General features: G+C 42.8%; 1 protein-coding gene across 1 annotated transcript in view; it reads left to right on the plus strand.

Annotated features, from left to right (window-relative positions):
- si:ch211-158d24.2 (multiple epidermal growth factor-like domains protein 9) overlaps window positions 1–23,125 on the plus strand; it is a 31,827-nt gene extending 8,702 nt beyond the window's left edge. The window contains exons 3-6 of the mRNA XM_023958782.2: window positions 8,546–8,685; window positions 14,511–14,660; window positions 19,364–19,633; window positions 21,118–23,125. Coding sequence (XP_023814550.1) covers window positions 8,546–8,685; window positions 14,511–14,660; window positions 19,364–19,633; window positions 21,118–21,605 — 1,048 coding nt within the window. The 3' untranslated portion in view covers window positions 21,606–23,125. The remainder of the gene's footprint in view (window positions 1–8,545; window positions 8,686–14,510; window positions 14,661–19,363; window positions 19,634–21,117) is intronic.
- The last annotated feature ends 1,162 nt before the right edge of the window (window positions 23,126–24,287 follow it).

Here is a 24,287-nt window from a genome sequence, read left to right on the forward strand (position 1 = left end):
TGCTATCAATTATTTAGGACATTGAGAATGTTAAGAGGGTGTAGTGGTTAGCGCTCTTGCTTCACAGCGAGAAGGCCCCGGTTCAAATCCCAGCTGGGTTCTTTCAGTGTGGAATTTATGCATGTGTGGGTTATCTCTGTGTGCTCGGGCTTCCTCCCACCCTTTAAAGCATGCTTCATAGGGTAATAGGTGAGTCTAAATTGTCCCTAGGTGTGCATGTGAGTGGTTGTGTGGCCCTGCAATATACTGGCGTACTCTGCTTTTGCTTGACAGTAGCTGGGATAGGCTCCAGTGATCAACGACCCCGTGACCCCGAAAAGGATTAAGCGGGTTTAGAAGATGGATGGATGGATAATGTTAAGCCTCCTGCAACTTTTGTTGTTGTTTTGATGTTTTCTCTCTTTATGTTCAGTTTTTGCGTTAGCCTCCACCCCTTCCATTCCACTTCTCCTCTGTACCCTCTTTCATTTTTGAGAGACAACCTGTTTTAGCTCTCTCCATTCCATTCACTTCAGAACTCCCAAGAATGACTAACAATGACACTTTGTATTTTTAAGTGTAGTATAAGCTTGAGAAAACCCATACATGCACGAGGAGAACATGCACTCCACACAGAAAGGACCTTCTCGCTGAGAGGTGAGAGTGCTAACCACTACACCACTATGCCGAGGAGGTTTGTACAAATATAAACCTGGTTTGCCGAAGAACTTTATTGTAAAAAATAATCTATGCAACTAAAGAGGTCTTCAGACTTAATATGTTTGTTTAACTGCTGGACAGGAGAAAGAGTTGAAAAAAGGTGTTTTTACCTTGCTGTAGGTTAGTGACAGGCGTGTAGATTCCTTCTCCTGCACACCTTTTCTGAACTGCTGAACATCCATGTGGAGTTTTCCTGTCTACATCCATCTGTCCATCCATCCATCCATCCATCCATCCATCCATCCATCCATCCATTCATCCATCCGTCCATATGTAGTTGTAGAATTAGATAAACCAATTCTCTCTAAGAGTTCTGGTACATTGCCTGGTTCATCGCCTGTCCGTCCTGGGGGAGGATCCCTCCTTCATGTGGACACCCCTGAGGTTACTTCTTTTTTTTTTCCGGAATCCTTTTTTTGGGAGTTTTTCCTTACTGAGAAGGAGGGTCTAAGGGCAGGGGTGCCCAGTTTAGTTTAGTCTGTTTAGTTTAGTTTAGCAATCTGCTATTGAATTCTATGACTTTATGTTCTTTATGATTCATGTTTATTACGCAATAACCAGCATGAAGCCCACTGAGATGACTATTGTTCTATATATTGGGCTATGTTAATAAAATTGAATTGAATGCATCCATCCATCCATCCATCCATCCATTTTCCAAACCTTCTGAAACTCTTCTGTGGTTACGGGGTTGCTGGAGCCTATCCCAGCTACTTTTGGGCAAAAATAGCTGGGACTGGGAAAGTTCTTTGGGCAAAAGGAACATGCAAACACCACAGAGGAAGACTATCTCGCTGTGAGGCGATAGTGCTGACCACTGCACCAACATGCAGCTCTGCTGTATTTTCCCTTTATGCAAACATGCGGCTGCCTGCTTGTCTTCAGTTTCACCTGCTGTGTTTGACAGCATTTAAGTCAACTCTTGTAGATTATGTCATAGGTTATTCTTTTAAATTTCAGGATAAACAATGACTATGATCAAAAAATAAAGTGACTTTGGGTGTTTCCACCTCCTCCTTACAGTTGAACAGTGTTTGCATTTGACCCTCATATTATTTGAACAGGATAGATGCTTGTGGTGGATCACGTTCATTTGGACTTCAGTGGCCTCTTAAAACCCTCCAGGATTGTTTGGATTGTCCTAAAAGTTACAGGTCCAGCTTCATTGGAAGCCTTCGGTTTTCACGCCAGTGATCCCTCAAAGACCTCAGAAGTCATATTTAAAGCAGAAGGTTGAGGTTGAGTGTGAGTCGTCTATGTAACGAGCATCTTGCGGCGTGCAGACAGCAGCAGGATCCCAGCTGACGTATGAGTCCGTATGAAGCCTGGCGGTGCAGAACAGCGGTCTGAGTCAATGAACAGTGTGCTGATGTCACTGTCTGGTTTGTCTCGGGTCAATTTAATGACTAGTTTTCTGGTTTTTTGTCGTTCTGATGTAACATCACTGACACCGCCACTGAAGGCAGACCTTTCCAAAAATGGGCAAACAGGCTGGTCAAATGCAGAGGTCAGCTGTTGGATCCAGGCCAGCACACAGAGAGGTTATGTGGCGCCATTAAGTGCTGATAACACCGAGCAGCACCAATGAAACACTGGATGACCTTAATAAGTGAGATTAACAACTTTATTGACATTTTTAGTAAACGGTTGCTTGTGTTAAATATAATTTGTAATTGAAATCCGTTTTACCCACAGCAGGGTTCATGATTACGCAGATTAACAGTAACTATTACCTTTATTCTAGAGAGGAAGTTTTAGATCTTGCTCAGCAGTCTGGACCAAAACACACATTACTATTGTTGAATTGATTAGTGCATAAAAGAATAAGTTCCTGTTTTCCTTTGGAACAGCTGGTTTAAATGAAAGCATCCCTGCAGAGGTGCAGCTGAACTCCGGGTCCTTTCGTTCTGAAAAAGATGAACGCTTCCATGCTTGTGTCTGCAGAGTCCAACTGCACCCCTCAGCCACGCCTCCTGCGTGTTCAGCTGCTGTGATTGGACGCCTGTGTGCTGGGATGTCACACTGACAGCAGCCAATGGAAAGCAGAGCAGCAGAAAGGGGTTAAGCTCCAACCCCTGTAACACTGACCTACTTAACATGCTGCTCTTATGCAAAGCCGCTGCGCAACACGGTGGAGACAAACCGTTGACCCCCCCACACACACCAAAAACCAAATACACGGGCTTACAAAGCTGATGACCTCTGTGTGCACCGTTGACTCTCTGGAAAACAGGAAAACAGCAACATGGGGCAGGAGAAGTATGAAAACAGTGAGGGGAGGGTTCCTTCATGTTCTTATCTGAGATCATCCATTGACCCTCTTTAGTGCAACATCCACAGCTCAGATCCAGTTATTTTGTCATTTTAGCTGTTTTTGTATTTGGGTTTAACGAAGAGCCCCCCCACCCCAAAAACCCAGTCTAACACAGGTTTCTGATTTTTTAATCATCTTTTCGTCTGTGCAAATATTTTCCCTTTGAAACAGATGAGCTCTTTCTGAGAGTCACAGTGAAGCAGGCAGTGATGCTGCAGTAGGAGAGCGTGTACGCATGTGCTTCTCAGCTTTTAATATTTTCACGTGTGTTAATGTTTTTTTGTTTTGTTTGTGTATGTATGTACCTGTATTTGTTTTGTTAATTCGTTTGTGTTTTTTGTTTGCACTTTAACAGGTTTGTTGTGTTTTACATAATTGAATCTGTGTGTGTTTATGTGTGTGTCTTGTGTTTGTTCATGTGTTTTTACCATATTTTCAAGGGTTTTTTGGTTTTGTGTGTGTGCATGAACACATTTGTTTGTGTGTTTACTATTTTATTGTGTTTGTTACGTATTTTAAAAAGTTTTTTGTTTTGTTTTTGTGTTTTTATTTGTTGTGTTGTCATGTGTGTGTGTTATTTTCATGTGTTTGTGTTTATTTGTGTATTTATACATTTCTTTTTGTTCATGTGTTTGTGTTTTTACATATTTCCAAGTTTGTTTGTGCGTATTAACACATTTGTTGATTTTACGTGTGTGTGTCTTTGTCTGTGTGTTTTATTTTCATTCATGAGTTTCTGTGTGTATTTGTTTGTGTCTTTATACATTTGTTTTTGTTCATGTGTTTGTCTTTTTACATATTTCCATGTTCGTTTTTGTTCATGCGTGCATGTACACAGATTTGTTGTGTTCTCCGTATGTATTTGTGTGTTCATGTGTGTAATTGTTCATGTGTTTATGTGTTTTAACATATTTCTATGTTCTGGGGGGGGGGGGGGGGTGTTGTGTGTATATGCATGCATGAAATGATTTCCATTTTTATTACTTTATTGTGTTTGTAACATATTTCCCAGGGGGGAATTCCAGGAAGCATGTTTAAACTATCCTGACTTTGGCTGAAATCTGCCTGAACTTGCTTACTCGGGGTATGTCGGTTACAAAAGACCGGATATGAGTTAGCGTAGGGGTGCTATATAAACTCATCATCCTCTCCCTTCCTCTCACTCATGGTGCAGAGACTTAAGCATAGTAGGACAACTAACTCGGCAAAACACAGTAAAACAGCTAAACAACTAAACACATTTGTTCAAAAACCCACACTTAAACCCAAATCAGTCCAGACAGGGAAAGGGAATGGTATCCCACAATTCCTTGCGGTGCCGATCTAAGAGCGGCACCAAAGTTACACCTACTTAATTGGATTAATTTGAATGACAGCAAAATAACTGTCTGAAAACTACGTTTTATTTTTAAGCTGACTTAACAAAAAAAATTTTTATCTTAACTAAAGCAAATAATTTAGTTATATCAAAGTAAAAAAGTTGAATTTTCCAACATCCATATGTGGTCTTATCACCCTCTCATGGTGGAAAATGTATTATCTGAGCTTCTTCATCCACTAAATCATCTTCAAATGGACACGCCATGCTGCTTCACCTCTCTGAAAACAAACTAACCTTCAACTAAACCTGCTCCAGACCAGGTTATGTTCAGAGCATGAGTTGCTATGGCAACTTGACATACCCTGAAACATACCTCTGTTTTTGGAACCAAAAGCTGAGGTTATCAACTTCCTTAGCCTCAAACTTACCGTGGTAACTAGCATAACCTGCTTTCTGGGAAAAAAACCAGGTTTTTTGTTTTGCTGTGTGTGTTCACACATTTGTTTTGTTTACATGTGTGGGTTATTTTCATGTGTGTGTTTATGGACAGACCTCTGCCCCCTCTAATGTCCTCCATGCAGCCTTTGCCCCCCCCCAGCTAATGTCCTTACTGACTGTCTGCAGAACTGTGACACCCGCCCTGCTACCAAACACTCTCTCCTGCACTCAGACACACAAACACACACATGCCCCAGAACCAGTTCTCTGCCTCACACAGCAGGCACATGTTTGCATATGTGTGTGTGTGTTCCAAAAGAAAGTGACCGTTGTGGGTCCTCAGCAGCGTGTGCGCCTCACTGAGCTTCATGGCGGGCGAGTCTCTTCATTTGCATGGTCCTGCTGCTTGAACAAAGCCCTGTCTGTGCGTGGAACCCCGGGAACACGCTCACGGAAATTCTTTTCTGTCACTCGGGATTCCGTCCAGTTGTATTGAAGTCGACGCTTCCCGTTTGTGTTTCTGACTTTATTGTCTGCTTGTTTACAAACTTGAAGTTGTGTTTCTTCAATGAAATGACCTTGGAGGTTATGGTGCTCTAGTGAGAAGGCCAGTTTAAACAAATGGGCTTTTAAGTAAGATAGGGGGAGAAGTGAGTTCCAAAGTTGAGCAGCTGAAGGTTCTGCCCCACTTCCATGCTGCTGAGGAAGAGTAAGATGATGGGAGGAGGATCTGAGTGAGTAGGAAAGAACAGCTATCTGGACAGATGTGGGGGGGACAAGGTTGTGGATGGCTTTGAATGTGAACGGTGGGCAAATCTGAATTTGACAGGAAGCCGGTGGAGCTGCTGTTGAACAGGTGTCATACCTTGAAATGGGGAGGTTTAGTAATTATCTGAGCAGTTGGAGCTCATGTAGGATTTGTGGGGAGGCCATAAGAGAAGAGAATTGCAGTATTCGATGCTGCAGGTAAGCGAATCTGTGAAACAGGATGGAGCCGGTAGGCAGGGTGAGGAAGGGGCGGAGTCGATTGGGGTTTCAGAGATGGAAATAACCACAAGTTATGTTGTTTATTGGATTAATAAATGAAAGTGGACGGTCCAGAATGATAACCAGGCTCTTTTGCATGGATGGGGTGAGTGTCAGCACAGAGGGAAAGTTGTTTACTTGGGAGAAGACAACAAGAAGTTATTTTTTGTCACTGTTGAGTTGAAGAGAGATGGGTAAACCAGACAACTCATGGGGTGTGAGTGTGTGTGTGCGTGTAAAGAGTTAGGTTTGATTGACAGTGGCAGTGGAGGTGTGTATTGAATTTGTGGAGCATATTTATATTTATGGGAAGTACATAGGTATACAAAAAAGGAGGTCCCCCAGGACAGAACCCTGAGGCACACCTGAGGTGACTAGTGAAGAGTAGGATTGGAAAGCATTCGTTTGAATGAACTGACATTAACCTAAAAGTTAAACCAAGTCCAAAGGGCCGTTGGCGATACTGATGGTGGAGATTCTTCACAGGAGTATTATGTGTTGAGGCCCAAGCTTAGATCAAGGAGGATGAGGATGGAGAGCGAAGCAGAGTCTGCATCCATTAGGACATCGTTAATGATTTGAATGAGGACAGTTTCAGTATTGTGACAGAGACAAAAACTGGACTGTAATTGTTTATAGGGAGAGTTCTGGGTTAAATGGGAGTGGGTAGTTAGTAAAGTCATTCTAATCAAATCAGATATCAGGGAGTCCACAGCTGTTTTAAAAACGGATACAACAATTCCAGAAAAAGGTGATAAGAGAATGATGTGACAGGTGAGGGGGAGCAGAGATGAGAGGTATGATATAACAAGAACTGAGAGGAGGGGGTGGAGCTGACACCTGGACAGCTTCGATTTATGGATGAGGTCTAAAATTACAAAAACCTAAGAACAGCAAATAGTAGGGAAGGTGGTCGGAGGAAGAACAAGAGGGACCCACAGAACAGAGGAGATGAGGAATTTTTTCCACTTCATGGAGTCATTGCTGATGCCTGTTGAGTTGAGCACAGAAACCCCAGCATTTCCAAACTGCCCCTCTTTTTTTCTGTTACCATAATGGACGCCGCTTTCTCCGTCTGACCTGGATGTTTGTCTGCAAACATGAAGCGCCTCGGGGCTTCGCCGCTCCAAACGCTGCTGCCCTGATCTGATCTGACTTTCAACAGCAGCATAAATTCTAGCTCTAGACTGAGATATCCTCATGTTCTTATGTCCTCATGTTCTCTGGCACTTCATTTGTTTTTAACCTTGTGGGTTTCATCAAATTAGAGACAGAAAAAACATCAAAGCAGAACAAATGGAATAAATTAGTGAGTTTAGGCCTTCAGAGTCTATTTATCCATCCTTATGCCCTTAGCCTGATTAATTTATTATTCATTTCATTCAAATAGGTAGACGTTAATATTTCAACCAATATTTCTAGATAAAAAACAGTGGGGGGGGGGGGGATTCACCACCCCCCCCCCCCCCCCACACACACACACACACACACACACTGTTTTTAAAATAAGTTAAGGGTTTTAAGTTTACAAAGAATACACTAAAAAAAATGTGATTTCCGTTTGAGATGAACTTCACTTTTAGGGATAAAACAATTAATGGCAACATGTTTACAATTGTCCTCTCAGTCACATGCACTAACACACACATGTGCTTAGTGACAGATGTGAACACTAACACAGATACAGGGAAAATGTGGACTTCTTTCTTAGAGGTTCTCGGGTGTTTACTGTGGGGTGGCAGTGGAGAGAGAAATGTTTTATTTCTGTCTTTTAAAAAATTGTAGATTGTGCTTTGATAGCATCGCTGACTCAGAGCTTCCGTCTGTGCATGACGAAATTTGGTACCTACACTGCAAAAATAGATAGCCTACAAATAGGGAAAAAACATTCATTTTAATAGGAAGAAAATCACTGGAAAATACTAAAATGTTTTTTACATGTAGCAAGTAATTTTTTCTCAACGAGAAATCTTATCAGGTCAAAATCTGGTGTCTTGAGTTCCACACAAGCATTCAAAAAGGGAAAATTAAGCTAAAAAAAATGCTGTTAGAAAGAATGACTTCAAAAATGTGTGATCAATAATAAAGCATTCTGAGTGATCTCTCATGTCGAAGGTTGATGTCTGACATGACTTATGGCGCAATAGCACAGTGTGGGCAAGCGGGCAACTGAGCGTAGAATAAACCAATGATTCACAGTAATTATGTCTTTCTTTTTAAAAGAAAGCGAAAAGTTGTTGAGTCTAGTACTCGCAGTACTCTAAAGAGCTGTTTTTAGAAATGTTGGCAGTGAGTTTACAGCCCACTTAAAGCACAGCGTGGAGGAAAGAGAAGTTAAAAAAACGTCAAATTTGGTCAAATATCTTGATAGTCACACAAAAAATCTGTGCCAGTATTAAATAGTGTGCAGTGTGTTGCAGTGAGGACGAAGGTGAGTTAGGTTCCTCATCTTCTGCTTCCAGTTTTCATTTCAGGGTTAAACTTCTGTCTTCAATGAAAGTTTTATCAGACATGTGCATTATTAGCTGCATGTCTTTATGATTGGCAGGTGGGTGGACCTACTCCACAAAACTCTCCCTTTCCTTTGGCCCGTCTAATCATCCATATCTGCAGGCTACTGAGGTGGGCGGAGTGACCTTCAGCGGGCCCATCCCACTTCATCAGGGCTCATTTTCATCCAGAATGGTGTGAGTGGCGCCTCGAGGATTTGCTCTGATGTTCACATCTCCCTCCGTTGTGTGTTCCAGCTCTGGGATGTGCGAGTGTAAAACGGGGGTGTACGGTCCAAAGTGCGATGATTGCCACCCGGGGTTCTTCCGTTTCAGCAGCACAGGCTGTCAGCCCTGTCAGTGCAACAACCACACCAACAACTGCCACCCACAGTCAGGTGAGTTTGCCCAAAAAAAGAAGGGGTAAAGTTTTGAGTGTCATTCAGAATAAAAGTAAAACTATGTTCTTCGTCTTCTTAGTTTAGTCCTGAGAAGACTGACTGAGCCTTTTAACTCATGGGTCTGAAGTATTGATTACATATAAGAACTGGACTGAGTGACCCCTCCTCAAACAGGAAGTACCCGGTGGCTCCTAGAAGCTAAAATTCCATTGACTTATATAGAGAAAAAAACTGCTATTACTCAATCATTCTATTGGTCAGAATTCTTGCTCTGATGCCTTTGTGTTCTTGATAAACCTTATTTTTCATTATATCTATATTGATTGCAAGTTATTCGAGTTAGAAACTGACCAATCGGATGCCTTAATAAAGTAGGTGGTTCAAAACATTTGATTGACAGATTTTCCTGAGCCCACTTTTAAGTGGTGAGTTGGACTAATTACTATTTACTGACGATTTCTGGTTTCAACATCGAATTGACTTCATTTGGTTTAAACAGAAAGTAAGTCATTTTCTATGGATGACATCACACTCGCTAAGTCCAGTTCTCATCTACAGTCAATGGCCTAAAGTCGGACTCTTAAATTTAAAGACAAACTCCAATGAAAAGGGTGTTTTTAACATGTTCTTGTAGCATTTTTCTTACAATTGAGGACGTGTATGAAATAATGTAAGATTAAAACTACATTTTTAAGTATTTCTTTATTCAAATTGCCTTGGATCAGGAGAAAATGAAAACTGGATGTTTGGAAAAAAGCTTGGACTTATGATGCAGCTTCTGACATTGGCGGGACATATGTCACTTTCTCTGCTCCAGCTATAAATCTTTAACTTGCAGACAAATGGATCCATTTACGTTTTCATTTTCCCTGTCTGAGCTGTCTTCTGGCTCTAAATTGTACGGCTGGATAGAACTCACATTGCTCGCCATTTCTTTGCTACGCTAATGTTAGCTCTGGCTTGTGAGCTGCTTGTCGCTTGTGAAAGAAAGTGCTAACAAAGCCATACTGGGAAATTAGCTTGGCTAACTTCAGTGCCAACAGTCCCGCCCACAAACCAAAAGTACATTTCTTATAAGCTCCTGCTGCTCTGCAGAAAATATGTGTTAAAAATCGACACAGGCTTTTCGGCTTTAGCTAGAACTGGCTGCTGGGAACGACTTTACAATCTAAAAAATTGTTGATTTTAAAGAGTTACCATCTTTTTCAGAATCAAAGTAGAGCCTTTTACCCTCCCAGATGGAGGCATAAACAGATGTGGATGAGGACCGCTGCCCTGTTTCCAGTCTCTCCTTTTGTGCATCAAAAAGGAGATTCCCCCTGGAATTGCTCCTTTCATGCTGCAGCCATGCATGCTGTCAACTAAAGAGGCGTAACCGGACTCTCCTTATGTCATCACCCTGAGTGATGCAGGTCACTGACTGTAAACATGTGACCTCAGCATTGACGGAAGAGCTCTTTTCTTGACTCTGCAAACACAGATGGAAGTTTGGAAGATCTACAGCAGGTCGGATCAGAGCACATCGCTCATCTGACGCTAGAAGCCCAAATCCAAACACACACATGTGTGTCTGCTTATCCAATAGACTTTGGTGGGAGGCGGATCTTAAAATTCATAAACAATTTTCGAGCAGAAAAAAAATCTCTTCAGGGACATCAGGGGAAGGTTTATCATAATTCTTCTTCTTCTGAGCTACACTGCAAAACGGCCCCTTAGAAATAAGTTCAACAATTTTTACCCCATTTTCTTTAAATAAGAACGAAAACCTCCCAGTAAGATTAAAAATAAAACACCAAGAATTCCTATTTTACGAGAAAAATTGTAGTTACTAAAACATGTTTAAGATTATTTTTGCTATTCTTGATTTAAAAAAAAAATTTGCAATAAAGAAAATAAGACATTTTTTCTTAAAAAAAGGGTATTTTTACTTTCTGAACCCATAAGACCTCCGACCCATTTTTTCCTTAAAAATAAAATAATGTGTAATTAAACCACAGACCAAGTGGACCATAGAAGGCATTTCAGAAAATTTTCTGTTACACTGATGCGTTCTTATGGGTTAAGATTCAGTTTTTGCAGTGCAGGAATGAAAAGATTCTTGACAGGGTTTCTTCTTTCGTGTATTTGTGACCTCCTACGAGGAGACGGCGAACGTAAGCACTTCAAACAGCATGTCTGGAGAAATATGAATCACAGAACATCAGTGAGAATTCAGTGATCAGACTGAAGCTCAGGTGTTACAGTGACCGGATGAAAGACCAGCTTTGCTTATTTTAAGGGAACTGAGGCTGGAAGGGGCAGGGTGAGGGTTTTTAGGGGAGGGGGGAGGGTTAAAAGCCATATGTCTTCTGATAATAATGCAGTGCAGGGGGGGGGGGGGGGGGGGGGGGGCTGTTGGCCAGGCTCAGTGCTGTGGATTAACAGCTCAAGTTTGACAGCTCCTTTTAAGCGCCTCCCCAGGAGCACATTGTGCAAATGCAAATGGTACAGTGCAGAGAAGAAGCAGGTGCTCGTCACCTCCAGTGAGACAAAGGGGGGGTGTCTTCAGCAACCTCTGATTTTCAGACCAAACCATTGAAGATCAGCCTCTTACCTCACATTTGAAATCTGACCTCGCTCTTTTCTGGAAATGAGAATTCATGTCAGCTGCTCTCAGCTCCATGAGGATGGAGAGCAGGTTTTCAAAGACCCACTCTCCTGGCAGCCTCATAGCATGTTATTAATTCACAACATTTGAGGTTAGAAATGAGCCCCTGACTTCAGGGCCCGATTTAAGTTTGTTGTTCAGAGTGATTTCTGTGACTGAAGGCTCAAGAGGCTGTGTGACAATTTGCAGTCCTTCCTCCACATCTGGTGCTGCTAACACGTCCTGAAAACATCATCTTCTGCCGCTTCAGATAAAGAAAGAGAACCACAGAAGTGATGCATTCTGGGATATAAAAAGGAAGTAGAGTTGTATTATCCAACCACACCAGACAATCTGTGCTGATTTCATCCTTGTATACAGTATTTCCATCATGAGAGATATAAGGAATACGAGTAAAGATTTGCAGTGGAGGAAAAAATGTTTCATTTTGCTGATTTTGTAGGTTTTCCCACTTAAAAAGAAATTATCAGTCTGTCATCCTAATGGTGGATTCATTTGAATAGTGAGAGATAGAAAATCACAAAGATAAACCAGGAACTGACTTTAAAAAATGTATATAAATGTATTTGTATTTCATTGAGAGAGAAAAAATTCCCTGAGTTAGATGCTCCTAATCAACCTGTCACCTGATTTGAAGACACCTGTATGAACTAATCACCTGTAGAAAAGACACCTGTCCACAGAATCAGTCCATAAAACTCTCCAACATGGAAAGAGTAAAGAGCTTTCAGTGGATTTAAAGGAGAAGATTGTGGACCTGGACAAGACATGAATGGACTACAAAGCCATCAGCAAGAAGCTGGGGGTTAAGGTGACAACCAAAATTCTAGGACTTGACCATCAATCCACCTGTAGGTCTGGGGCACCAAACCAGATCTGACCAGGTGGAGTTTTCAAGAACATGAGAACAGTGAGAAATCAGCCGAAAACAACACAGCAGGAGTTGGTTGATGATCTCAAAGCAGCTGGAACCACAGTCACCAAGAAAACCGTTGGTGATACTTTACACAACAAAGTAGCCCTCCTAAAGAAGTCACATGTTCAGGCCCTTCTGAAGTTTGGCATTCATGATTTAGAGAGAGATTGGGAGAAGGAGTTGTGGTCAGATCAGACCAAAAATCTGTGGCATCTAGTCAATCCGTCGTGTTTGGAGGAAGAGAAATGCTGCTGATGACCCCAAGAACACCACCCCCACTGTCATGCATGGAGGAGGAAACATTATGATTTGGGTTGTTTTTTTTTCTGCACTGGGCTACTTTACTGTGCGGTTGGGAAGATGACCGGAGCCAAGTACCGTCAAAACATGAGTGAGAACCTCCTTCCCCTCACCAGAAGTCTTTAAAATGGGTGCTGGATGGTTCTTCCAACAGGATAAAAACCCAAAACATTCAACCAAGACAACAAAGGAATATCTGAAGAAGAAGCAGATCAATGTCATGGAGTGGTCCAGCCAGTCCCTGGACCTCAATCCTATAGAAAACCTATGGAGAGAGTTACTAAGCAACAGACACCAAATCAGAATGATTTAGAGTGGTTTGTAAAAAGGAGTGGACCAAAATTGCTCCTGATATGTGCAGAAACCTGCCCATCAACTACAAGGAACATCTGATGTCTGTGCTTGACAATAAGGGTTTTGATACAAAGTACTCAATCTTTCCAGCAAGAGGGTTACAGTACTTATTTCCCTCAAGCAAATACAAATACACATATATAAATTCTTTAAAGTCTTTCTATAACTGTTTAAATGAACCCACCGTCATAGATGACAGACTGACAATTTCTTTGTGGAAAGTGGAAATACATACAAAATCAGCAAAGGATCAAATACCTATTTCCCCACTGTTCTTGTGATGAAGAAAAATGTGTCTGAAATAAATCCATCATTTTTGCGGTCACGCTTTGGGCCGACGATGTCTTGTATGCATACGTGGGATAAGATCAGACCATAGATGAATAATCGCCGGAGTCTAGACGCTGATGAGCCAGACCAGCCAAAGGATTGTTCTATCTAGAGGAAGAATGGGGTGAAGGAGGACTGGCAAAACAGCCTGAAATGTAGAGAAATAAACGTAAATGAATTAAAGGTGAAAGAATATGGCTGTGAGTGGCTGAAAAGAAAAGACGGGCAAACAAACTATTTGCTCTGAACCATTAAACTATTGGTTCAGAGCAAAGGCCAGGTTGATGGTGGACTGTATGGGTGATATAATAACCCAGGTTACCTGGAAGAGAGGTAGATCTTCCTTATCAAAATTGTTCCAAAGATCCACAAAGATTGTAGCAATATTCAGTGAAGTCTGTGCACCAGAAAGTTTCCATACCCCCCACCCCATGCTCCTTTGAAAGTTCTTTGTCCTGCAGGAATCTGCAGACATGTTGAGTCTCGTTGACTGTCAGAACCTGCGGTTGAACAACAAACCTTCAGTGCTGTTTACAGATAGAAAGTTAATCTAAACACGTGAGGTACATTTTAAAGTCCCGTCACTAAACCACAACAAAGTCTGAAACCTTCTGGTCAAAAGTCTGAAGAAAAACACAATTTATTTATTGAATTCACTTAATGAACCAAAACATTTAACTTATCACAATTCTGACAGATATAACGGCTGAGCTGGTGTTTCTTTCTTTCATCAACAAAAATCCTAAACTCTTCAGAAAGTCCTTCCTCTCGTCTACAGATGTTTCTGTAAATGTGAAGCCCACAGATTTCTACGCTTCTGTGTTCTCACCAGCTGATCCAAAACTGGTTTCAGTCTGAGGCTTGATGCCTGACCAACACTGCAGAGGAACTGCAGATGCTGTGAGAAGGTTCAGGGTCAGTCCGCAACCTGGAACCAACAGGACCGGAAACTGAAGTTTATGTCTTTTATTCATTTATTCTCAGTTGAAGCTGTTTTTATTTAAAAACAGAAACCCTTCCAGGTGCCCCTTATTTAACCGTGTATTTAAATGTATATGATTGGTTTAAAACGTGTGGAGCACATTATCTGAGCTGAGCTTCTGTTTAAACCCCAGAAAGCTGTGCGTCTGCGTCTGCCCCTTCTGACACCCAGGCTCCACAAAGACGCTGGCAGAGTTTCCTTAAGAATAATCTGGCTGATGTCAGAAAAGGTCGTGAAATCTTTGTGTTGATGCTTTGACCGTGCTGATCATTTGACCCACTGTGTGCCTGCAGGTTGGTGTCTGCTCTGTGAGGGAAACACCCAAGGGCCTAACTGTGAGGACTGCAGGCCCGGTTTCTACCGCCGGCCCGGTGCCGCCCTGAGTGAAGCCTGCTCTCCCTGCCCCTGCTCCAACTCCACCTCCAACGGCACCTGTCACAGCGGTTAGTGACGCACCCTGACATTCACAGGCCGCCCTCCCGGGGCAGATTAGGAGGGGACGTTTCTATGGAAACGTTTCGTTCCGCCAGAAGTGCTCAAACGTTTCCACGGTAGCATGTCATACTGTGGAAGTTACACAAAGGTACTTCAAGCTAGTTTTTTAGAGTCAAAAAGGAGAATTAATAACACTCATTGGTTTGAATGAACACTTTCTGTAGATCTGATGTCAAAGTTGACCATAAGGGGGAAGCCGTTGTGCTCAGCATCTGCATGAGCCTCATACTCTGGATCAGGTCTTTCCTGCTGTTTTCAGAGAAGAAAAGTATTTGAAATTAATCAAATGTATTGACAAGTCTCTGGTGTACCCGTTACCTGCATTGACAGTAAATGAGAACTGGATTGAGCAAGCCCTCCATACAAAATAGGAAGTACCTGTTGGTCCCTTCCATTGAGAAACAAACAGCTATTACTCAATCACTATGTTTTGTCAGAATAACCATTCTTGCTCTGATACCTTTTTATAAACATGTTCTTGCTAATCCTAATATTTTTTCATGATAATTTTTCTGTAGCGCAAGTTATTAAAGTTATAAATTATCAATCAGATGCCTCAATCAAAGTAGGTGGCCTCACTTCGAACATTCAAAGTGTTTGATTGACAGATTCTCCCAAGCCCACTTTCAGTAGAAGGGGTGTGGCCTTCTAACATGCCCACTTCTGATTGGAGATAATGGTTGCCACAGAAATGTAGACAAAGTAATTGTGACTTACTGAGGACGTCTGGTTCCAACATGCTAATGGACATATCGTGGAAAAATGGCGACTGAATTAGCTTTATTAGGGTGGAACGGAAAGCAAGGCATTTTCTATGGGTGACATCACACGCGATCCGTCCAGTTATATTATAGAGTCAATGATTACTACCAAACAACCCAACATGAAGCTGACGCCTGGAGACTCTCATTGTCATGTCACAACCATTGACTGTATATAAGAACTGGACTGAGTGAGTGTGACATCACCCATTGAAAATGGATTACTTCCAGCTCCAACTTAATGAAATCCAACAGGTTGCCATTTTTTCACTGACGAAAAAATGTTATCACTTCTATGGCAACCACTTTCGCCAATCATGAGTTGGCTTTTTTATAGTCCACAGCTTTACCACTCGGGAGAATCTGTCAATCATATATTTTTGAACTTCTGACATAAGACCACATGCTTTTATTGAGACGTCTGGTCAGTTTGTAACTTGAACAATTTCCGAAAAGAAAAAAGTATCAAGTAAAAAGTGAATATCAAGATTTTGTTAAAAAAGGTATCAGAGAAAGAACAGTTATTTTGACAAACAGAATGGCCTGAGTGATAGCTGTTCCTTTCTCTATGGGATTTTGGCTTCTTGGAGCCAACAGGTAAGTCCTGTTTGGAACACCAGAGGGGAGGGGTCACTTTCTCCAGTTTTCATATACAGTCAATGGTTACAACAGCCAATTTCAAGCCGTTGTGGACAAACTGAAGAAGCAATCCTCTGTCTAAACAGACACGACTGCAGTGTTTCTAAACCAGTTCAGAGGGCTGAGGTCAGTTTTAGAAAGTCAAACATGACTTTATCTTAAAGAAAACTGAGAGCAAACCAAACAAACATGTTCAATATTCAGCAGTTTGGTCACTAACAAGGTGGTAGTTTGATAGAAGATTTGTGGGCGAACCGTGAAAGCATAAAAGAGGCGTGGTCCTCAGTTCCTACCATCTATGGTGTTTAGGATGAAGGACCAGAGTTGGTGATTTGGAAAATAGCGGCTGATTCTGTTCTTTAGGATGCACAGACATCTTTAAAACCAGCCCAGCCAAAAAGGACAGAGGTTAGAGGCCGTCTGGCCTGTCTCTAGGTGGGGCGGACATTCACGTGTGTAGATGATGGCTGCTGTAAGGTTTCAGATGGGTTTGATCTGCAGATGCTTTTGTCAGGACTTCACCTCTCTGTCACCCCTCCTAACGGACCAATCAGAGCCTCCTCCCACAGCACATTCCCTCGACGGTGGTTTCCTGCATGGCAACACTCACGCATGATCCGCTGATGCAGTCAGCTGTGCACCGTCCCTCCCGGCGTATCAACAGAGGCGGTGGGCATGAAGCAGGTTGAGCGAAGAGCCAGGCAAGCGGCAGCAGACAGGGGGAGGAGCCACCCCATGGTCTGCGCAAACAGCACCTGCAAAAAAAAAAAGGAAACTGTGGCAGTGGGGTAGACACCTGGCAGATTTTTTCTCAGCAACATCTGCAGAAGATGAAGAATTATAGGGGGGGGGTTCAGTGAACGTTTCAATCAGTGCTGCTCACACCCAGCAGTCAGCATTAGATGGCTCTCAGCGCAGTGACCAACAGAAAGCACATAACCCGGGAGGGTGGGGTTAGTCTCAGGAACTGTCACCCTTCAGGACCATCAGTCAGGGCGACTATGTGGAAAACTTTAAATTGTCATAGGACTGTATTTGTTGTGGCAACAGAAAACTGAAAACAACCCCCCCGCCAGGATGAATGAGTGTATGCGGCATTCACACCTGCAGCAACACAGTTTTTATTTTATGTCATAAAATGTTTGGACAAAAACTTCAAATCTTCCTGCCACTGAGAGGAAACTGTTTCTTGTAAAGGCTGGATTCCAAACATGGAAGACTACCGCCTTTGTTCACAAAACACAACTCTAACCTGAGGCATCCACTCATCCTAGCATTTGCTGTGAATCAACCAAATACAGATCAAGGATGTTTGAGTTCCTGCAGAGAGGTGTCTGAATGGCCGACGGCTGGAAAGGAAATGTAGAAAGCTGAAGTCATTTAGATTATCCTCAAGTTTCCAAATTAACTACAAAAGTTGCCAATTTAAATAATAGAGGCTAAAATAGCAAAAATAAATTACCGGACTGTAATTAAATAGCAAAAGAAAATTCATATCTATTGTTTAAAAAATCAATAACAGTAAAACTACTGTGCTAATAATACAAATTCATGTTGGGATTTTTAGGGTTACTTTTTGGAGCAATGGAGTTGTGTTTTCTTTTGACACAAATTATGTTTTGGGCCTTAGTTTCTTTCTTTATATATGTTTAAAAACTGACTTGGAATATGCCAATAAAATGCTAATTCTAATCCTGCAGGTAACAGGATTTGAAAGAGTTTCCTTTTGATCTCAGAAAGAGTCGATGTTTTGGTAACACTTTATAATAACTGTCCATTATAACAAGTTAACAAATATTAATTAACTGTTAGTTAATGAGTTATAAACGACTTGTTGAATGAAAGTTTGTTAAGGATTTATAAATGTGCATTATAGATAACCAATAGATAAAGAATAAGCTGTTAGTGAGTTATAAATGACCTTTTAACAACATGTTAAGGATTTAAAACTGTACCTTTTTAATTAGTAAAAGATCATAAACAAGCTTTTAGTAAATTGCTCTCTGATGACTTGATTTTTGTCCAGAGTGGTTAATGGTGCAGAATTGCTCATAAAAAACACAAAGATTAGTTACATGTTTACAAATAGTTTGAAAAATGGGAATTTATTGTCACATTGCAATGTTGAATGCCTGAATCAGAATAATGTATTAAAAGGTTTAAATTACAAACCACGATTAGTTTGCTGAAGCTCTCATCCTGTTTTTGGTGGATTTCATCTCATTCTATTCCCATGTATTGTCAAGATGCATTTTCATATTAGAAAACCATAACAGGGAAAAAAACTAAAGTCCTCCTGAAGAAGGGAAAGTTTTTTTCACCAAGACAGTTGAAAAATTGAAAGAATGAAGGATTTTGCTAAGTCTGAACGATGTAGAGAGTGAATGTCTGTCAGTTCACACAGCTGATATAATAAAAACTCTGCAGTAATTACATCTAAAATGTCTATTTCTGACACATTTTTTTCCTGAAATCATTCAGCTGATAATCATAGCTGATCAGTTTTGCATTGCATGGCTTACAGATGCTTAACAGTTATTTCAGTTTCATGTTCTGGATGTCGACATGACGCCACGTCGTCAGTTGTTTCCTGAAACGCTCACCTCCAGAGGCTGCTTGGCAGTGGTGGCCCTGATCTTCCCACAGCTCCTGCAGACCTTTGAGACACTTGTTGATGGAAAAGGAGATGCTGTGTGTTTCGTGTTTCTGTAAAGATGCGGTTGCCTTTGGTGTCGTGTTGCTGTGGGCCGGAGGCTGCGAGAGAAAGCTGATACCTGGAAATGTGATGATTCTGATTCCACCTGCACTTCAAGAGCAGACCTTAGTCATGATGAGGGGGGGCATTCATTCTGTTACTGCGCAACAGAGTGCTGCTGCAGCAGCTGTGACAGTGACGAATCATTTCTGGGGGGGCTCCTTACCCTTGCTACATCCTTCCCAGCATGCCTGCTTAGAATTTTCTAAGAACTCAGGATTTAAATTCTATCGCCTGGCGCCACCTGGTGGAGGGAGATTCACCACTGTGTGAGTCCATCTAAAAGCCCCGCCCATTTCAAGCTGCATCTGAGAATATTTAAGGAAACTTTCTGGACTTGAAGAAGCAGTTTTTGCTCATCTGTTATGGTCTAGCCTGGTGTCCTGGGATTTTGTGGTTTGACCAAATTAATGAAATCAGAGTATCATATCGTACCAGTTTTTTTTTTTTTTTTTTGCTAAATTATCAGCTGACGCTCTTCTCCTCTCCTGCTCAGACTCCAGCGGCTCCGCAGTGTGTGATGCCTGCCTCCCCCCTTACAGTGGCCCTCACTGCGACAGGTGCAGCGCTGGCTTCTACAATAATTCTAGGACGTGTGTCCCGTGTAACTGCAGCGGCAACGCTGACCCCCGGGGGCCAGCCCAGGTCTGCGACCCCGACACCGGTCGCTGTCTTCGCTGCAGCAACGGCACCACCGGATCCCACTGCCAATTCTGTGCGCCTGGATGGGAGGGGGACGCCCTGACGCACAGCTGCACCCATTCAGGTAAAACAAAAAGGTCTTTGATGTGTTGTATATGGCAAGCCATTTTAAACTTTAAAAGCTAGACTGGATGTTGGTTGCAGATATCTTTATTTGAGTTTTGCCTAGTCAAAAAGAACATTTCAGATATCCGCAACTACATGGCCTGCCATAGTTGCACACACTCTTGCACAGTGACGGAAATCAGTGGACTAGAGAAAAGTCCACAAAAATGTTTTATCTGAAACTATATTTCTACTTCAGTGAATTTGATTTGTTTTACAATTGTTTTCCTTCCCATTTAATGTACTTGATTAATCTGCCATTATCCAGCTGTAACTATTTGGCATGAATTCATATTTGAAATGCACATCTGTCACAAGCTGCCCATGCATCAAGAGTTCTCATTTCATGTCATGCACTCCTGGATCAATGCTATTGTACAGAGGAAATGTCTTAGTCGCTGGAACAGGCTCAAGTTTCAAGTGCTGTTAGGTTAAAAAGGCAAAAAAAAAGTTCACTGAATGCCTTCTGGGAAAAAGGGACCTGCTTAGTGCTGAAACATCATCTCACCTGGGTGTCACAAACGGTCAGACGGCTGGTTCACCATGCAGCAGGTTTATTAGCAGAGACAGGATGACAGGTGTCAAACACAGCTAAAGAGCTAAAGCAGGGTCGTGCGGGCAGAGATCAGACACGGGCATCACAATATCACGGAGCAGGTTTAGAATAGTCGTATTTCAGGCGTGGGTCTGGGGAGCAGGATCAGGAACACGAGGAGACAGGCCAGGTTTGCTCTGAGCGAGACTCTGCACTGCTAAAGATGTGGGTGATTGACAATGAGAGTCACGTGAGCAGCAACCAGGAACTGGGCACTGGGCGGCTGGGAGATGTAGTGTGTTAATAATCCGGGGATGGCTCCCGGCCGTGACCAGAGGGGGAGACAGAGCTCTGACTCCTGACACTGAGAGCCTGAGAGGCAGATCCACGTCATCCTTAGACGACATCACCTGCATTAAGACACTCCGTCTTGTGTGACTACAGGTGTCAGTGCTCAATAATTTCTGTTCACTCATTGACTGAAAATGAGAAGTGGACCGAGTGACCCCTCCCACCTGGCATTCCAAACAGGAAGTACCTGCTTCTTGGCTTCTTGGACCTGTGTGGCATTTAGTCTTCTGTGGGATCCTGGTCTCCACACTGGTTCCATTTCTGGCTCTGCTCGGGTCACATAGATGGGACATAGATGAGGATCCACCTGACTCCCTGCAGCCGCTCTGTGGATAGTTCTGCTTTCATACTGTGAGCATAAACAGTCAGTGCACATGTCAAACACAGAGAAACTGATTTAGCCAGAATCTGTGCAGGTGACAGACCGGGAAGGGATGGACTCACTTTTTTCAAATTTTGCAGACAGGGACACGTGCACCGTGCATCATGTCAGCTTCTCTGTGCAGCTGAGTGTTTGATTTACAAAATCCAACATTTTTTCTTCTTTGTCTCCTCAGTTCTGCCCCTCCTCCCCACCCCATCAATCACAGCCGAAGTCCCTACTGCCGGCGCCACTTCTCCCTCCCCTACTATCATCCCCACCACAGACAGAGCCGTCCCAGACTCCAGGTCAGGCGGCGACACCAGCACCACCCCCCAGGCCCTCCTGACCAGCCTGAGGAGCCCCGCTGACAACACCACCGCCGCGCTGACAGAGGTGTCCTGGACACAGTTCAACATCATCATCCTGGCCGTCATCATCCTGGTGGTCCTGCTGCTGCTTGGCTTTGTGGGGGGGGTGTACACCTATCGGGAGTACCAGAACCGCAAGCTCAACGCCCCCTTCTGGACCATTGAGCTGAAGGAGGACAACATCAGCTTCAGCAGCTACCATGACAGCATCCCCAACGCCGACGTGTCCGGTCTCCTGGAGGACGAGGCCGCTGAGGTGGCCCCCAATGGCCAGCTTGCTCTCACCACACAGGGAAACTGCTACAAGGCCTAGCCCCCACTGAGCCCAGATCAGACCCAGGTGGATTCCCCCAGGACCCAGATCTGCTGGATCAGAGCTGCTTGGCGGTCCGGCTGACATTTGTCCTCCTCGTGTGATTTCTGTCAAACTGTGACGAAAGATCCAAAGAAGTGGGGCTGCTGAGCCTGCAGAGGGCGCTGCTGCTCAGATCATGGAGGCTCAGACTGGCTGGGACATCTGACCTGTTCAGACTTTGGACACTCACTTTGATCAGCTGATCCTGAACTGAGACAATGATTGTTATTTAAATGAATTTGTATTCTGTTATTTATTAGGTTTCTGCAGAGATGCTGCACATGGAGCGTGTTTTCTCCCACGTCTGATGAATGAGCCAGTTTGCTTTCCAGTCCAGTTTGTTTGCTGGGGGGAGGGGGGGGGTCTTAGTGGACGCCTGCTGGCACAAGGGGTCGTGACATCTCTGCTGCTTCCGGTCACTTGCTGTGTTTGCCGCAGCAGGTGGACCTCAGGAAGTCCCATCCCCGTTATAAAGGTGGTTAAGTCTAATCTGCTCTCTGCTGCCTACCTCAGCACAACAAAGCGCTCTCATCAAAGCTCATACGGGTGTGGGGGGGTTAAGTGACTCTCATGACGAGGCTCTGTTATGTGCCGACGTTGTCATGGAGCCTGATGAGGCTTGGCAGAAGGGGCAGAAGTACAGAATCCGGGGGCGGTTTTGGCTTTCTGTGTATCAATTGTGCCGCTACTTCCTGGGCGTGCTTCTTCCTATTGTAGTGAATGATTGAAATGGGTTGTCATGATTCCTCAGGTACTGTACCTCCCCCTGATGTGACCACTGTAAATATTGTTCTGGTTGATGTACAGGTGAATGTGAATAGCACCGTCATTGTACTGTCATTGGTTTGACTGTGTGTGTGCACCATCACTCAGCAGACTGCAGGTCCTCCACCCTCTAGAGCAGGGGTGTCAAACTCATTTTCACAGAGGGCCACATCAGCATAGCGGCTGTCCTCTAAGGGCCAGATATAACTTATAGATGTAACTAAATGTAATAAAAAAATAAACGTTAATGTTAAATTACTCATTTATTTATTCATTATAACTTTTTAAAGTGACAATTACAGTTGCATAGAAGACACATGTTGGCTTGTTTCTCTAGCATAAATCCTTTTACATTTGATTCTTTCAGGTTAGGTTATATGGACAGTGTTTAAGTCCTAATGTTTAGTTGCCCAATCCGATATTTCAAGTCCAAACCCCCCTAGATATGAATAAATAACACCAATTTTCATTTTTTATTTTAAGAGATTAAAAACTTCTAACGCTCTCGCAGGCCACATAAAATGACACGGAGGGCCACATTTGGCCCGCGGGCCTTGAGTTTGACACGTGCTCTAGAGGGTGGTGCTGCCCCCCCAGCGTTTTGCTTTTTTTTTTTCCTTTCTCATTCTGTCAGATCTGCAGCGCGAGAAATTCACGTTTATAACGACCACAACTCTGAGCTGCACTCCCCAATAAAACCGGGTTGGACTCTTGTCAGTGTGACTTTGTGTCGGGCTTCCGTGGAACGACCAGCATCGGCTGAAGGAAGACGGTCGGAGCTGCTCCTGAGACACATGCAGCATTAGAGTGAAGGCGTGTACTGAGCAGATGGATGCAACATTCAAGAGCATGATGATCAAACATCTGTGACAAACGTTTGAACTAGAGGTGTAATGATTAATCAGTGAATCGATCTGTCTGAGGCAAGTTGCTAATTAAATCAGACTATACCATTCTGAAGTCATTTCTAAATGAAAGCCATTATATCTTTCTTGGAAAATACCATTTATATTGAGGTATGGGAGGTTTATTTTTACTCCAACGTAAAAATAACCAAAAACATCACAGCGGACAAAACACAATGACCAGTCCATCATTACAGTCCAGTGTCTTTGACTTTAGCAAAGACATGTGACCACAGTGTGTGAAATGTTTTAATAATGTTCCCTTTGGATTATTTGGATGTGGAAATCCAACAGTGGGCTGAACTTTAGGAAACTAAAATGTGAATGGATTTACTATTCTTGTTTACTTGTTTGTTTTGGACACATTTCATTTCGCTTGAAGATATCCAAGGAATCTGAAAAACGTCCCCTGTACTGTTCAGTACCAGGTATTTCTCTCCGAGTCACACTGGTTGAAGTTTTGGATAAAGATGACCTGAATCCATTTCAGGTCAGTGAATCAGATCCTTCAAAACTAACCAAAATCGACTATGAATCGTATTGTCAACCACAAATTACAATATGAATCAAATGTTAAAATGAGTTGTTACACCCTTAGTTTGACCCATTCAGGCCTTTCAGTGCTGCAGGAGACATATGAGTTTGTCACATCTACTTTTTGTATTTGATTACTTTTTCATACAGGAAAAATTTCAGGTTATGGAGTCCTAAATGAATCCACAGGACGAGTTTTATTTTGTATTATTTACTACAGAACTAAACCTCAAGCTAGACAAACATGCCAAAATCCAAGTGTGAAGCTGACAGTTGAGAGCCTGCCATCAGTGTAGTGTCATCACTGTTGTGATGGTTACGTCACCTCATAGAGTCTCCAGGTTCAAAGGTTGAACATACCTAAAGATAAAAGTAAAAGCACCTGTCTCTAGAAAAATCTGAAGATTGTGATACTGACACTGCAACGTTTTGAAGC

This window comes from Oryzias latipes, chromosome 9, assembly GCF_053564925.1.
Source record: "Oryzias latipes strain Hd-rR chromosome 9, Olatipes_Hd-rR_3.1".
Taxonomy (NCBI): Eukaryota; Metazoa; Chordata; class Actinopteri; order Beloniformes; family Adrianichthyidae; genus Oryzias; species Oryzias latipes.